This window comes from Oncorhynchus clarkii, unplaced genomic scaffold (assembly GCF_045791955.1).
Source record: "Oncorhynchus clarkii lewisi isolate Uvic-CL-2024 unplaced genomic scaffold, UVic_Ocla_1.0 unplaced_contig_9138_pilon_pilon, whole genome shotgun sequence".
Lineage (NCBI taxonomy): Eukaryota > Metazoa > Chordata > Actinopteri > Salmoniformes > Salmonidae > Oncorhynchus > Oncorhynchus clarkii.
The window spans coordinates 10,327-27,758 of record NW_027259488.1 but is presented as its reverse complement, the minus strand read 5'-3'; the positions used below and the strand labels follow the sequence as shown (position 1 = coordinate 27,758).

Sequence of the window (17,432 nt, the reverse complement as noted above, 5' to 3'; positions counted from 1 at the left end):
AGCTCGACGCGTGACTTAGGGACGGGCCAATCAATGACAGCTTGGACCTTAGCGGGATCCATCTTAATGCCTTCAGCGGAAATAACAGAACCGAGAAATGTGACGGAGGAGGCATGAAAAGTGCACTTCTCAGCCTTCACAAAAAGACAATTCTCTAAAAGGCGCTGGAGGACACGTCGAACGTGCTGAACATGAATCTGGAGTGACGGTGAAAAAATCAGGATATCGTCAAGGTAAACGAAAACAAAGATGTTCAGCATGTCTCTCAGGACATCATTGACTAATGCCTGAAAGACAGCTGGAGCGTTAGCGAGGCCGAAAGGAAGAAGAGACAGAGGAAACAGGAGGGATAGCAGACATTAAACATTTCACATGACAAGAGACGTTCCAGGAGAGGATAGAATTACTAGACCAATTAATGGAAGGATTATGACAAACTAGCCAGGGATGGCCCAAAACAACAGGTGTAAAAGGTGAACGAAAAATTAAAAAAGAAATGGTTTCACTATGATTACCAGAAACAGTGAGGGTTAAAGGTAGCGTCTCACGCTGAATCCTGGGGAGAGGACTACCATCCAGGGCGAACAAGGCCGTGGGCTCCTTTAACTGTCTGAGAGGAATGTCATGTTCCCGAGCCCAGGTCTCGTCCATAAAACAGCCCTCCGCCCCAGAGTCTATTAAGGCACTGCAGGAAGCTGACGAACCGGTCCAGCGTAGATGGACCGACAAGGTAGTGCAGGATCTTGAAGGAGAGACAGGAGTAGTAGCGCTCACCAGTAGCCCTCCGCTTACTGACGAGCTCTGGCCTTTTACTGGACATGAAGTGACAAAATGACCAGCGGAACCGCAATAGAGACAGAGGCGGTTGGTGATTCTCCGTTCCCTCTCCTTAGTCGAGATGTGGATACCTCCCAGCTGCATGGGCTCAGCACCCGAGCCGGCAGAGGAAGATGGTAGTGATGCGGAGAGGGAGGCGACGGAGAGCGCGAGCTCCTTTCCACGAGCTCGGTGACGAAGATCAACCCGTCGCTCAATGCGAATAGCGAGTTCAATCAAGGAATCCACGCTGGAAGGAACCTCCCGGGAGAGAATCTCATCCTTTACCTCTGCGCGGAAACCCTCCAGAAGACGAGCGAGCAAGGCCGGCTCGTTCCAGCCACTGGAGACAGCAAGAGTGCGAAACTCAATAGAGTAGTCTGTTATGGATCGATTGCCTTGACATAGGGAAGACAGGGCCCTGGAAGCCTCCTCCCCAAAAACAGATCGATCAAAAACCCGTATCATCTCCTCCTTAAAGTCCTGATACTGGTTAGTACACTCAGCCCTTGCCTCCCAGATTGCCGTGCCCCACTCACGAGCCCGTCCAATAAGGAGAGATATGACGTAGGCGACACGAGCAGTGCTCCTGGAGTAAGTGTTGGGCTGGAGAGAAAACACAATATCACACTGGGTGAGGAACGAGCGGCATTCAGTGGGCTCCCCAGAGTAACACGGCGGGTTCTTGATTCTGGGCTCCGGAGATTCGAAAGCCCTGGAAGTGGCCGGTGGATCGAGGCGGAGATGGTGAACCTGTTCTGTGAGGTTGGAGACTTGGGTGGCCAGGGTCTCAACGGCATGTCGAGCAGCAGACACTTCCTGCTCGTGTCTGCCTAGCATCGCTCCCTGGATCCCGACGGCTGAGTGGAGAGGATCCGAAGTCGCTGGGTCCATTCTTGGTCGGATTCTTCTGTTATGGTGAGTGAATGAGGACCCAAAAGCGAACTAACTTAAACAGAGCTTCTTTAATAACCAAACATAGGTAGGCTCAGATAGACCGGCAGATTCCGACAGGACAGGACAAGGTTACAGCAAACATGACGATAGTCTGGCTCAGGCATGAAACACAACAAACAAGAATCCGACAAGGACAGGAACAGAAACAGAGAGAGATATAGGGACCTAATCAGAGGGAAAAAGGGAACAGGTGGGAAACGGGGTGAATGGGTAGTCAGAGGAGACAAGGAACAGCTGGGGGAAAGCGGGGGAGAAAAGGTAACCTAACAACGACCAGCAGAGGGAGACAGGGTGAAGGGAAAGGACAGAGACAAGACACAACATGACAGTACATGACATACTGTGTGTTCAAAGCCAATAGGAATGCATTCTTTTCACAACAATAATTTGCTGTTCTAACATTTTGTTGTAAGTTGTTGTAAGTTTTTATCTCTGTGGTTTGTGTTCCTCTTGATTGCCTTAATGACAATGGCTGTTATATGTATTTCTCAAGAAATTCCACTCGTGGAACAAGCAACAGTCAGGAATGTAGTTTGCCATAGGATACATACATCTGATACCATTCTGCAGGTTAACGTTTTTCATCATGAATCTTGTTCTGGAAGCAGCTCTGCAGAGTGGTCAGTAGCTGGCACAACCACAAAGTCATGAAATATCATTTTAAATCTAACATTAACCTTAATCCTAACCTTAATTACACTGCTAACCCTAATGCCTAACCCTGAATTTTAAAAAAAAGTATTATAATCTTGCCAATTTTTACTTTACAGCTGGCCTATCTCAGGGGAAATCACTCAGTTCTGCCGCCAGGACAAGATTCATGACAATAAACGTCAACCTGCTACCATTCTTACGTTGCGGTTTGAATGTCTGACTATGAAAAGCCAACTGACACTGAATCTTGAAGCGTTGAAGTGTTGCACCCTCTATAGCCATCATGGATATTATTTGACACTGCTGGTAATCTACTAGGCAGCAAGTAGCCTAGTGGTTAGAGTGTTGGACTAGTAACTGAAAGGTTGCAATATCAAATCCCTGAGCTGACAAGGTAAATCTGTTGTTCTGCCCTGAACAAGGCAGTTAGCCCACTGCTCTTAGGCTGTCATTGAAAACAAGAATTTGTTCTTAACTGACTTGCCTGGTAAAAATGTTTAATCTATGAACATTTGAATGTCTTGAAAAATGATTTGGCCACATGTAGTCTTAACTATACCTGGTACAGCCAGAAAAGGGCCGGCCACCCCTTGGAGCCTGATTCTTCTTAGGTTCTTGCCTTTTAGGGAGTTTTCCCTAGCCACTGTGCTCTGCATTGATTGCTCTTTGGGGTTTTAGGCTGTGAATCTGTAAAACACTTTGTGACAACTGCTGATGTAAAAAGGGCTTTATAAAATACATCTGATTGATTTATTGATTGATTGTGGTCTGCTGGGATAAGTAAATCTGCTCTAAACTCACTGAATTAACTCATGTTTCATCAACTGAGCTTTCAGTGAGTTGACCAAGATGTATATATAGCTATTGATCTTACAGGTTATGTTGAACTTTACATAACTTCATAATTAAGACGTTGCTGATACTCAGAGATGGTAGTATCTCTATTTCTAGTATTTTTATTATGGTAGTATTTCTATGTATTTGACATATGTATTTCAATTACTTTTGAGTATTTGGTCATTTCTATTTGAAACGTCTAAAAAAACATGTAATTGTAGTAAGATACTTCAGGGAATGGTATTTTGCATTTTCAAATTACTAAAAATACTTTTCTGCCATTGTTTATTGCACTTCAAAATGTTGTGGCCCCCGTCATGCCAAATTTGCTGCATTGGTATCAGAAGTCTGATGGCACTATCGTGTGAGGCCATGAGAGGTGTTGATGGATGAGTGGAGGTCCTTGAAATAAAGTTGTATGCACAGGGATGCACTTCCAGAGTGAGGATAATGGGGTGAATTTAGACCAAAAGTGGGAAGTGAACTCAACTTTGAAAGCAAACACACACAATGTTATTGCCACACAATCACTACACTCACTCTCATTCGGGTAATGAGTGCCATGCCTCTCATTTCTTTCAAACCACTTTCTACCTGCACCTCTGATATCTCATTTCTGACACCAGTGCAGTGAATTTGGACTTAAAGGGTGCCACAAAGCTCTGAAGATTAACACGCCATGAACTGTGCCAATTAACTGGACTTTTGGTACTGCTCATAGCGTGTTAGCCAAGGGTCGCAAGTTTATTTATAACTAATTTAAAGCTGAAATCCGTCAAGTGGGAAACACCGCCACTGTTCGACCCAGCACCTTTGTTATTGTTTTAGTTTTATTGATGAAACAGAGGAGAGGAGTGTCTCTGGTAAAAATAATTGTAGTACATATTCTGGTCTTCTATCGCGTGTGCAATGATGTCCGAGGGGGAAAAAACTGTGTTTGTTGTTTGAAGTAACTTGTTTTTTTTGTTGTAATATCCCAAAAGGGCATTTTTCCCCCTTTACAGACTAGAAATACAAAATACATTTATTTTAATAGCAGAATTTTTTCGGTACTAGTATTTTGTATTTTACTTTGGTACGTTAGTCTTAAGCGTGTTTTGTAACTAGATACATTTAATGTAACTTCATCCATCTCTGATGATACTTTTGTTTGTCAATAAGGACAAAACCTTTATGAACATGTATATAGACCACTGATATTTTCAATTTCTTTCACTCTTTCTTTCAGTCTCCCCAACTGAAGTTTGGGTCCGGCCACATACGTCTGCCCTTCTCCCCTGTTCTATCTCAGTCCCTCCTGTAGGCGACTCTCTCCTGGGGATCAGTTGGACCTTCAACGGATCTCATATAGCCTCCTTCGGGACGACAGACGACAACCATGTCGACAAAGGCTTCAGTTGGGACACCAGTTTATTTGTCAATGGGACCTTCTCTCTGACTGTGCTTAATGCCACTCTTGACCAACAGGGCGTGTATGAGTGTCAAGTCAGATACAACGTCTCCGAGCTATACTCCAGCAATGTTACATTGGACATCAAAGGTAAGTCTTTCGTAGTCCTTTCAGTTTTAAATTAGGTCTAAGGCCCTGCTCAAATACCTCTCTTCCACACTTCCGTGATGTATTGAATGATCTAACATGTTTGGATAGGTACAAACATGAGGTCCTCTTCACAGCGTTCACCAATCCAATAACATTCACTAAAGGGAGAAAGGAAAGGATGCCATGAAGTAGTTTCTAATTTGTAGTTGTTCCCTCATATGACATTCATGTATCCAGTTCTCTCAGACAAGTAAGGGCAACAGGAAGTTAAGTAAAAAAACATTGGACACAACTGGTCATGTGAATCTGAATGCTTCACCATGAAACAAATAAATGAATCTCTCTCATTTCTTAGTTCCACCCACTCTCTCCATTCCCTCCACGATGGTGGTACTGGATGTGAAGAGTGAGCTTCACTGTATTGCAGAGGGTTTTAGCCCTCCACTCATCTACTTCTCCTGGACCAGAGCTGGGGAGGTGGTCCAGCTAGAGCAAGCGGTCACAGCAGTCGACCGCACCCCAGAAGGGACCTACTGGGCGGTCAACATCTTGAAATTTATCCCTTTGGTGGACGACCAGAATGTGATCTATGGCTGTGTGGTCACTCACGCAGCCCTGGACAAACTGCTGAGCTTAGAGTTTCAACTCAGCTTCGTCTGTAAGTGTCAACTTTTTCAATTAATTACTATCATTTGATTAATACAATACATGGTTATCAACATGATACATGTCAAGAGACCATTTTCAGATTTTTTTATATGGTATAGAAGTTCATTGAAAAATAAAGGATGTTTTTGTATGCTATTTTAATACATGAGAATTAACCAATGATATCAGGCCACACCCGGCCATGAACACAGACACCTGTGTGTGTCTTTTGACACTATATAAATGAGTTATCCTTCAGTGTTTGTCATTATACCCTGATGAAGACAACTTGTCTGTCGAAAAGTTGGACTTAAATATTGTTGCATCTGAGCTCCTAGAGTGTGCGGCTCTCCTTTATTTTTTAAGTGTTCCACTCCGCTAGCCAGCACCTCGCTTGAATACTGTAGGTGTGCATTTCTTTCGCCTCTAGATTGTAGAAGTTCATTGAACATTAACAATTTGTAATTTAGAATTCTCACTATCCATTTCCATCCGCAGTTTGTGAGTAAAGTCATACCATATATAAAAAATGTATGACAGCTATGATGGGAACAGAACATTTCTGTGCAATTTTATAAATGCCGACAGATCATTTGTTCGTTAGACATGGTGGGATCTTTTTGTGCCAGTAAAGTTAATCATGCGAGAAATTTGTGAAAATGCCTTTATGCGCAAATATTGATATAACCATATTGAAGTAAGTCACGAGATGACATGGTTTGTGGTCCACCCACTACAATTTCGGAAACCGTGCAATTTAAATTAGGCTACAGATAAAATACGTGATGAATTTCACAGGGTGGTGAAAGTGCATGGTATGAGCTTGATGCTGCTTTCTGATAAATATCAAGGGTCTTATTCTGCTGACAAAATAAATACTTGACTGCAGTTTTGACAAATTAAAACACCATTCCCACTTATTCATAATCCCATTATGTAGACTAGCCTAACCACACATCCTACAAGCACTGTATCTGAGAGCTGTTGCCTAGAGCGCAAGTGCCAAGACCAGAGTAGGGCCATTTGATATTTAACGCAACAGTTTGACAAAACTAATCGGTAGAGTTGAAAAGGCACTGGAAACACAATGAACATTAGATTTTAGTCGGTACTTGAAAACTTAAGTGAATTGTGTGCACTATCACCACACTGATTTTTATCTGCAACAAGTCAGTTTGATGGAAACACCACTGGTGGGAAAATGTACATATTTTCTTTATGCTTACTTGAATAGTCGCATAAAAATGTTGCCAATTAGATGGAAACCTAGCTACTAACCAGGTTTCCAGCCAACCTTTGTGACTTAAGTAAATATCAGATCAAATGGAAACAGAAAACATTTCGGTAAACTTTCCAAATGTTAAGAAACAAAATACACTACACAAGGTTAGATATTCTTGTGTCTGTAAAATTAATTATGTGAGAAAACATTTAGGTGGAAACACTTATAACCAAATATTGATATAATATTGCTAGTAGAGGGGCAGGCAAAACGACAGGTCAAGGGCAGGCAGAGGTCAGTAATCCAGATAGGGTGCAAAAGGTTCAGAATGGCAGGCAGTCTCAGGGTCAGAGCAGGCAGGGGTGAATAATCCAGTGTGGTGTGGCAAGGTACAGAACGGCAGACAGGCAAACAGAACGGGTCTAAATACACTGGGGGTAATGGGGAAGATTGGCGACACTTGGAGTGTGGAGACAAGCACAAAGACAGGTGAAACAGATCAGGGTGTGACAGTACCTCCTCCCCCAAGGGTGCCACCTGGCCTCCTCCCTGGGCACCTACCTGGTTGAGTGGGCATTGGAAATAAAGTAAGGCTTGGGTCCAGGATGTCCCTAGCGGGGACCCAGCACCTCTCCTCTGGGCCATGACCCTCCCAGTCAACTAGGTACTGGAACCCCCTGCCCTGAGGTCGAATCTTCAGGAGACCTCACCCTGTACACCGGTTGGCAGTCGATGAGACGGGGGAGAGGGATGGGTCTGGAAACAGGAGACAAAGGGCTGTGAGACATTCTGGAAACATGAAAAGTGAGATGTATATGGAGGGTACGAGGCAACAGAAGACGAACAGCAGAGGGGTTAATGATCTTGGAGATGTGGAAGGGTCAATAAACCGGGGGGGGGGGGTTTGCAGGATTCCACCAGGAGGGGCAGATCCCGAGTGGACAACCATACCTTCTGCCCCTGACGATACCGGGGCACCGGGGTCAATCCGCTTGTCATCAATATCTGGAGGTGGTTTTGAGAAGGTCCAACCAGGCTCTCGTCCAGGTATGACAGCAGAGGACAAACATCTGGCCCGAAGGTATGCTGACATCTTCCTCCTGCTCAGGGAAGAGCAGGGGCTGATACCCCAGGGAACACTCAAAGGGCGATAGACCCGTGGCAGAGCAAGGAAGGGTGTTGTGGGCATATTCAACACTAGTTGCTGGCTCCAGGTGGTCGTAGAGTCGTCTCCGGGTCTTGGTTGGCTCGGGCCGACTGGCCGTTGGACTGGGAGTGAAACCCGGAAGACAGGCTGGCCGATGACCCAATGAGTGTACAGACCACCTTCCAGAACCGGGACGAGAACTGAGGACCACTGTCAGAGACCATGTCCATGGATCTGGAAGACGTCCTGGCAGAGGAATGCGGGCGGCTTTGGAAAACCGATCCACTATGGTCAGGATGGCGGTGTTGCCATCGAACGGGGGGGACCCATCACAATGTGTGGGACGGTGAGGGACAGGCAGAGGTTGAAGCAGAGCTTGCCGAAGAGTCATGGTCTGTGGACAGATCGTACATGCGGCGATGAACACGGAGATGCCAGGAACCATGGTAGGCCACCAAAAGTATTGTTGCATAAAGGCCATGGTCCACCAGGAGCCCAGGAGGCAGGCAAGCCTTCAGGACCAAGGAGCGGACCGCATCAGGAACGAACATCTGCCCCCCCCCCCCCCCCCCCTGGTTCCTCTCTAGTTCCTCTCTTTGGCATTGAGGCGGTGGGAGAAGACGTAGGAATGCAACTTGAGATCCAGGCCGGACAGGACAGCCGTCACCCGAAACAATCGGCCTCAACCATGGACTGGCAGGTCAGGATGAACCAAGATGGGAGCTGTGGTGAAGCGGTGTTTGAGATCCCGGAATGCACGGTTAGCAGCTGGGGACCAAGTGAACGGAACCTTGGGAGAGGTGAGTGCAGACAGGCGGGAAGCCAGGGTGCTGTACCCCGGATAAAAGATGGCGAATCCCAGGAAACATTGCAGTTGCACCCTGGATGGTAGGCTGGGGCCAATCCACCACCGATCCAGGAACCATCTGTACACTCCATGCAACGATGATGTAACCCAGAAAGGGGATGGTGGAGCACTAGAATTCGCACTTCCCTGCTTTCTCCAGGAGGTGTTGGAGAACCTGTCAGAAGTGTTCTTTGGCGAAGCAGGAGAACACAAGGATGTCATCAAGGTAGACAAAGACTAACCGGTTCAACATGTCCCGGATAGCATCATTAACAAGAGCCTGGAACAGAGCAGAGGCGTTGGTAAGGCCAAATGGTATTACCAGATACTCGTAGTGACAGCGTTGAAGGCAGTTTTCCACTTGTCCCCTTCCCTTCCCGCACCAGGTGGTAGGCATTCCGTAGGTCCAGCTTGGAGAACACTGGAGCGACTCGAAGTCCGAGGAGATAAGGGTTAGGGGGTAGCGGTTCTTCATCGTTTTGTTGAGACCTTGGTAGTTGATGCATGGGCACAGGGTTTAGTCCTTCTCCACAAAGAAGAACACTGCGTCGGCAGGGGAAGGCAGAAGGACGGAGGAACACTGCAGCTAGGGAGTCCTCAATGTAGATTGCCATAACCTTGGTCTCCGGACCTGACAGAGTACAGTAGTCCCTGGGGCGGAGTGGTGCCTGGGAGAAGGTCTATCCCGCAGTCATAGGGTCAGTGCGGCATAAGCGAAGTAGCCTGGGCCTTACTGAAGACCTCCCGGAGGTCCTGGTACACTCAGGAATGGCAACTTCCGAGCCCCCAGGAAGACGTCCTGGGGCAGGTTGTGCTGACTTCAGGCAATGGGCCCCAGCCCATGATGGCACCAACAGACCAGTCAATGCAGGGATTGTGTCGCTGGAGCCAAGAGAATCCCAATACCACGGGAACCTGAGGAAATGTAACTTGTTCTGGCTGCAATACCATTAACGGGATAATTGTCATCAACAACCGCTGAATTGCATAGCGCCACATTCAAACAATATTACAACAAATATTTATATTCATGAAATCACAAGTGCAATATAGGAAAACACAGTTTAGCCTTTTGTTAATCCACCTGTCAGGTCAGATTTTGAAATTATGCTTTACAGCGAAAGCAATACAAGCGTTTGTGCAAGTTCACCGATCACTCGACAAAACATTATGTACACTTACAATCAAGTAGCTTGGTCACGAAAATCAGAAAAGCAATCAAATTAATCATTTACCTTTGATCTTAGATGTTTTCACTCACGAGACTCCCAGTTACACAATAAATGTTCCTTTTGTTCCATAAAGATTATTTTTATATCCAAAATGCCTCCTTTTGTTTGGCGCGTTATGTTCAGAAATCCACAGGAAAGAGCGGTCACGACAACGCAGACAAATTCCAAATTGTTTCCGTAATATCCACAGAAACATGTCAAACGTTTTTTATAATCAATCCTCAGGTTGTTTTTAAAATATATAATCGATAATATATCAACCGCAACTGTATTTTTCAGTTGGAGAGGAAAGGCAATGGCTGCCCAAACTCTGTTGCGCAAGCAAAACTCATGCGAACACCTGACGCGATGTTATCTTTCTGGCTCATTTTTCAAAATAAAAGCCTGAAACTATGTCTGAAGACTGTTGACACCTTGAGGAAGCGAAAGGAAAAGGAATCTCGTTGATATCCCTTTAAATGGAGCAAAGGCAAGCTATGGAACATGGAGTTTTCAAAATAGAAGCCACTTCCTGGTTTGATTTTCCTCGGGGTTTCGCCTGCATAATCAGTTCTGTTATACTCACAGCCAATATTTTGACAGTTTTGGAAACTTTAGAGTTTTTTCTATCCAATACTAATAATAATATGCATATATTAGCAACTGAGACTGAGGAGCTGGCCGTTTACTCTGGGCACCTTTTCATCCAAGCTTCTCAATACTGCCCCTGCAGCCATAAGAAATTAATAAGCCGGAATTGGATCATCTCGCTGTGGTTCCCTGACACACGTAGGTTGATGGGGGTGGTATTGTGGGTGACTCGGCCTACAGAGCGGCCGTCCAGTGCTCTAACGTCCATGGGAATGGAGAGGGGCTGTAGAGATGTCCAGCTTAGAAGCCAAGGTAGCGTCCATATATCTCTCAGCCACAGAGTTAATGAGTACCTTGAGAGATTGACTGATTGATTGATTCCCTCATAGCAAAATTGCATGAAAAGGGGTGCGAATAAGGGGAGAGGATAAGTTCTCCGTATGGCCCACCAGATTTCTCGCTCCTACCAGTGAGCCAAGTGTTTTAGTGGACAGGTGGAGACGAAATGACCAGTAGTCCTGCTGGAGACAGCCTAGCGCTGCTGTTACGGTTTTCTTCCTGGGAAGGAGAGGAGGACCAAAATGCAGCGTGGTTATGGTTGAACATCTTTAATAAAGATGATAACGTGAACAATATACATATACAAAATAAGAAAACGTGGAAAAACCGAAACAGTCCTAACTGGTGCAAAACACAGAGACAGGAACCATCACCCACCAAATACCCAAAGAATATGGCTGCCTAAATATGGTTCCCAATCAGAGACAACGATAAACACCTGCCTCTGATTGAGAACCACTCTAGGCAACCATAGACTTACCTAGAATACTACACTGAACACAACCCCATCAATCTACAAAACCCCTAGACAAGACAAACACATAATCACCCATGTCACACACTGGCCTAACCACAAATATAAAGAAAACACAGAATACTAAGGCCAGGGCGTGACAGCTGCCTAGTTGAATAGGCAACTAGGCAGCCTTCGAGGACTCTCGGGGAACTCAGGTAGCCTCGGGTTCTCTCGGCAACAGAGACTTCCGGGATGCCTTGGAGGCGAGGTGGAATCCTTGGATGGGCGGGTGAAATCTCCTCTCCTTCCCGTGGCCGCCCATCGAAACGAATGGTCAAGGCAATGAGCGAGTCGAGAGCCATCAGTAGTTCCCGGTTTGCAAGCTCATCCTTTACTTCCTACGATACTCCGTGCAGGTACATGTCAAACAGCACTTCCGGGATTTCTGCAAATGTGCAGAAATCCACCGCATAGTCTGCCACATTGCGGGAGTCTTGCCGAAGCTGATGTAACTTCTGGGCAGCCTCTCTCCTGGACAATGGAGCATCAAAAACTTTCACCTCTGCCACGAACTCCAGACTCCAGACTCCAGACTGAAGCATACGGCCGACTGTTGTACTGCTGTAGCACAGGCGTGAGTCCTCCTGGACATCAGTGTAATGAGCTATGCTATCTTAGAGCGGCCCAAGGTGAAGGAGGAGGGCTGCAGCACAATGATGAGGGAACACTGAGCGAGAAACGCCCGGCAGGCTCGACTCTCCATCGAAGCATTCTGGGGAGAGGTAAGAGGGGTTCTTTGGAAACCGGGGTGACCTTGGAGGCAGTGCTGCTTACAGCCAGGTTATTGAGGGGCTGGGAGGTTACCGTCGTGGTAGGTTGCCTAACAGACAACATGCAGAATTGCTCCAGCAATATGTTTAATGCTTGGTCATGGCGTTCGGCCAAGGTCTGGAAGCCTTTCATAATACCCCGATGCACCTCCTCATACCTTCCAATGGTGGCTCCTTGGGAGGAGATGCGGTTGCGGAGCTGGTCCGAGTTTGCTGGGTCAGTCATGGCCAGTTCGTACTATCACGTTTAAGGTAAGACCCGAATGCAGACAGTGTTAAAGTAATAAAAGTGTATTACAAGGTCAAGGGCAGGCAGAGGTCGGTAATCCAGATAGGGTGCAAATGGTCCAGAACTGCAGGCACTCTCATAGTCAGAGCAGGCAGGGGTCTATAATCCAGTGTGGTGTGGCAAAGTACAGAACTGCAGGCAGACTCAGAGTAGGCAGAATGGTCAAAACTGGGATAAACTACAAAACAGGTGCAAGGGGAATACTACTAGTAGGTTTCCCGAAACAAAACGAACTGGCAACAAACAAACAGAGAACACAGGTATAAATACACTGGGGATAATGGGGAAGATTGGCGACATCTGGAAGGGGGTGGAGACAAGCACAAAGACAGTTGAAACAGATCAGGGTGTGAAACCATCATATCAATGTAAACTTGGAGTCATGCGATGACATGTTGTGTGGTTCTCCCATTACAACTTGTCGGGAAAGCATGCAGTTTATTAAAATCCACTAATTCCTTTAATTTGCCATGTTAAATAACACTAATAGGTGAGAACAATATATTTTGTGAACAAATGTTTAATTTTGGCGTTCTAACGAGGTTGGTAGCAACATGGAAAATCGTTGTGGAAATCTGTTGCAGGTCAAGTCGCCTACTTAATCCACAATGCAATACTCTCTCTATGTTCTGGCTGGCAAGCTAGGTAGCAACAGTGGTCGAAAAAGTACTCAATTGTCATACTTGAGTAAAAGTAAAGATACCTTAATAGAAAATGACTCAAGTAAAAGTCACCCAGTAAAATATTACTTGAGTAAAAGTCTAAAATTATTTGGTTTTAAATATACTTAAGTATCCAAAGTAAAAGTATAAACCATTTCAAATTCCTTATATTAAGCGAACCAGACAGCATGATTATTTTTTTATTGACGATAGCCAGGGGCACACTCCAACACTCAGACACAATTTACAAATGAAGCATTTGTGTTTAGTTTGTCCTCCAGATCAGAGGCAGTAGCGTAACTAGTTAGCTGTAAAATCGCCTAAACAAACTGCATTATCAGATTTTGGAGTCTACAATCTCACCATGTCCAACCTGCAGATTGATATGCCTCACAGACAGGAGTCTGACATTCGCAACGACAGATACACTTTTGAGGAGATGGGAAATGTTGCCCATGCTACGTCAATGGGCCGTGTATTGCATTCTGGAAGATTCTGTGACAAGGAGCACTCTCCTTCATGGTATGAATTTGAGTTTAATTTCGTGCTAGTTCAAAAACCCAGAATCTGCACGAAGTACAAATTTGCAAATCTTTTCCCGAGATGTGAGATAATGAACTTGCTCTCTGTATTATCGTATAGCTCTGGAATCATGGCGTTACATACATTCGAGGAAAATAAGAACTTTTCTATACATTTCCACTGACTTTGAGAAGGTACTGCGCGATGATTAGCTTAGAAACCACGTGAAGGGGCATGACAACGTGAACGTGATTGGTCTGTTGGGTGTGGTGTTTTACATTAATTGATTTGATTCCTATCTCGTTTCTATAATATCTCTGTCAACGGCACCATGCAATGCACTCTGGACTAAAGAGGCAGACCCTCTGTTAAATTACACATTTTTCAAGGTAAGAATATCGCAGAAGTATGATCAATGGCTCATTCGAGAGAAGATACCCTCCCGAGTTATGACATCGACCAGTATTGAAATCTGACATGTATGATAGATGTTTTCACAATCTAAAAATCATATTCCTATTAACTTCCAGTGTAGTGAGACTTTATCACGGTGCTACCTCATGCACAATGTATATAGATTATTTTTTTCTACTATGTTATTGACTTGTTTATTGTTTACTCCATGTGTAACTCTGTGTTGTTGTCTGTTCACACTGCTATGCTTTATCTTGGCCAGGTCGCAGTTGCAAATGAGAACTTGTTCTCAACTAGCCTACCTGGTTAAATAAAGGTGAAATTTAAATTTTTTAAAAATAAAATACCGGCCAGATTGCTGCCTGTTTGAACGCCAATAACTCATGAAACGACCCAGGGAGTGCAAAACTGTCATCAAAAGGCAAAGGGTGGCTATTTGAAGAATCTCCAATATAAAATATATTTTGATTTGTTTAACACTTCTTATGGTTACTACGTGATTCCACATGTGTTATTTCATAGTTTTGATGTCTTCACTATTCTACAATGTAGAAAATAGTATAACCGGTAGTTTAGATGGATAATTTCAAATATGTTATTGGACCATAAACAGATATGGCTCATTAACCTATACGGTCCAAATAATGATGATCCACGCTTTGAGAATATAATAATTTTTCAATTTGTAACTGACTTTTTCCGACATAATATATGTACACAGATCCCCTTAATGTATGGGACACTTTTAAATGTGCCTTTGGAGGCCATGCAATTCAGTACTCATCTCAAAAGTAATTTAGGTCAAGAGTCCATGTTAACAAAGGAAAGGGAAGAACAAACAGTACAGATAGCAATCAAAACTGTACCATAGAGGCTCAGAATAAGTTAGAGGAAAAGCAAAAAGAAATGGAAGAACTTATTCAAGAAGGATCAAGTGTAATATATTATAAAAATAAAGCAAACTGGATGAAATATGGGGGAAAATGCACCAAATAATTGTTTTATCTTTAACATAGACATGCTTCCAAAAATAATTTTCTGAAAGTTGTTACAAATGACGGAGTCACCCATGATTCACCAAACAATATTTTGAAAGAGGAAGTACTTTAAGCATATGTTTACATTTGTCTCCATCTCCACGAACCGAAGCTAATTGTATGGATTTCCTTTCTATTAATAATGTAAAATTGACAGCTGTACAGAAAGACTGATGTGAAGGCCAAATTACAGAGGAAGAACTTCTTGACGCAATTAATGCCTTTAAGTCCGGGAAAACTAGGGCTGGATGGCATACCAGTGGAAGTATACCAAACCTTTTGATATACTCAGGGGGCCGTTATTAGCATGTTTTAACCGCTCCTATAAAAATGGTACATCATTAGACACATTCATTATTACTGAAACACAATCCAAGTGGTAAATATAAAGATCCAGTCCATTAAAAATCTTCAGCGTTGTGGTGCAAAAATTATAGGAAAATGCATAGAATTAAAAAGCTATTGTCTGATGTTATACAGTGTAGACAATATAAGACAAGTACTGGAAACAATAGAACACTATGAAAAATATGGGAAACCAGGCCAGACCAGGCCATAGCTGACTTTAAAAAGGCTTTTGATAAAGTATGACTGGAGTGTGTGTGTGTATATATATATATATATATATATATATATATATAAATGCTTGGAATATTTCAATTTTGGAGAATCTCTTATAAAATGGGTTACACCTGGCTACTAGAAATGAAGACTATTACAAGATCTTCAGTTTCTTGGCAATTTCTCACCACGAATAGTCTTCATTTCTCAGAACAAGAATAGACTGACAAGTTTCAGAAGAAAGTTATTTGTTTTTGGCCCTTTGAGCCTGTAATCAAACCCAGAAATGCTGATGCTCCAGATACTCAACTAGTCTAAAGAAGGCCAGTTTTATTGCTTCTTTAATCAGGACAACCGTTTTCAGCTGTGCTAACATAATTGCAAAAGGGTTTTCTAATGATCAATTAGCCTTTTAAAATGATCAACTTGGATGAGCTAACAAAGCGTGCCATTGGAACACAGGAGTGATGGTTGCTAATAATGGGCCTCTGTACGCCTATGTAGATATTCCATAGAAAAATCTTCCCTTTCCAGCTTCAATAGTCATTTACAACATTAACAATGTCTACACTGTATTTCTGATCAATTTGATGTAATTTTAAAAACATTTCTAAGTGACCCCAAACTTTTGAACGGTAGTGTATAATTACTCTTTCCTCCCCAGACCTCCCGACTGTCACCCTCTCCGCAATGCCCTTGCCCTCCCGCGACTCCCCACTCACCCTCTCCTGCGACATCGAGGGCTTCTATCCAGAGGATGTCTCCGTTTCCTGGCTACAGAATGGCACTGAGCTCCCCGCACCTCTGCTGAGCGAGTCGGGCCCGGACGGCACCTTCAGAACCAGGCGCTACTACACCCTGAGCCCCGAGCAGAGGGAGCTAGCCGGGGAGGTGGAGTGTGTCGTCCATCTGCCCAGCGTCACTGAACCTGTGGTCACCTCCGCAGCCCTGGCCGACATCGACCCCATCATAGGTAAGAAAGAGAGGGGGGAGGGGATAGGGAGAAAGAGAGAGAAGAGGGGAAGGGGACAGAGAGAATGTTCACATATTCAAGAAATCCCAACATTGGGTTTGATCAAATTCTTAGCTGGGTTTCCACCATAACCCGCTCTTAGAAACAGCAGAGGGTGGTAAGAGGTTAGAGAGATGGACCAGTAACCAAAAGGATTACTTGATGAAAAAGCGTGGACTGAACTGGCCACTGGAGGGCTTCTGGTGTAAATCATTACTAACAATGCTGTTGTTCCCTTGAGCTAGGCACTTAACCCCAAAACTAGCTCTCCATCCAGGGGCGCTGTAAGACGGTTGACCCTGTGCCTCTCAACGTGTGTGTGTGTGTGTGTGTGTGTGTCTGTCTGAGGTTGGGGAAAAGGCAGAGAACAAATGTATGTCCTTACCAAAAGGACAGTAAAGTATATATTCTATTCATGGCCTGGCCTCAAACATATTCAAACATATTCTACCCTCCTCCCTTGTGTATCTCCTCTCCCAGAGACACAAACTGCGCTGACCAAGTCTGCCAAGGCATCTGTGGCTCTGATGTGCATCTCTCTGGTGCTGGTCTTTCTGCTCTGCTTTGGCTTCTCCTGGAGAAGGCGGGATGGTGAGTGAAACAGAATATTATTTCACTTTATTAATAATGTACATCATATTTAAATATTCATATATTTCCATATGTATCTGAATATAAATACAGTATATAATCAATGATGTGTTCATGCACTGTGTACTGTAATACCTGCTAATGCTATCTTAATGAAAGTAGTATACACAGTATATAGATTGGTTGGTGCAACATATACCGCCGTTCAAAAGTTTGTTGTCAGTTAGAAATTCTTGTTTTTTAAAGAA

At 44.2% G+C, this 17,432-nt stretch overlaps 1 protein-coding gene across 1 annotated transcript; it reads left to right on the top strand.

The window, feature by feature from the left end:
• Positions 1-5,188: 5,188 nt before the first annotated feature.
• On the top strand, positions 5,189-17,184 carry LOC139400241 (tyrosine-protein phosphatase non-receptor type substrate 1-like; the record flags this gene model as incomplete). The annotated part of the gene is made up of 3 exons (XM_071145223.1): positions 5,189-5,462; positions 16,246-16,554; positions 17,074-17,184. Coding segments are annotated over exons 1-3 (694 nt in total), but the record flags the coding sequence as incomplete, so codon positions are not given.
• Positions 17,185-17,432: the final 248 nt, after the last annotated feature.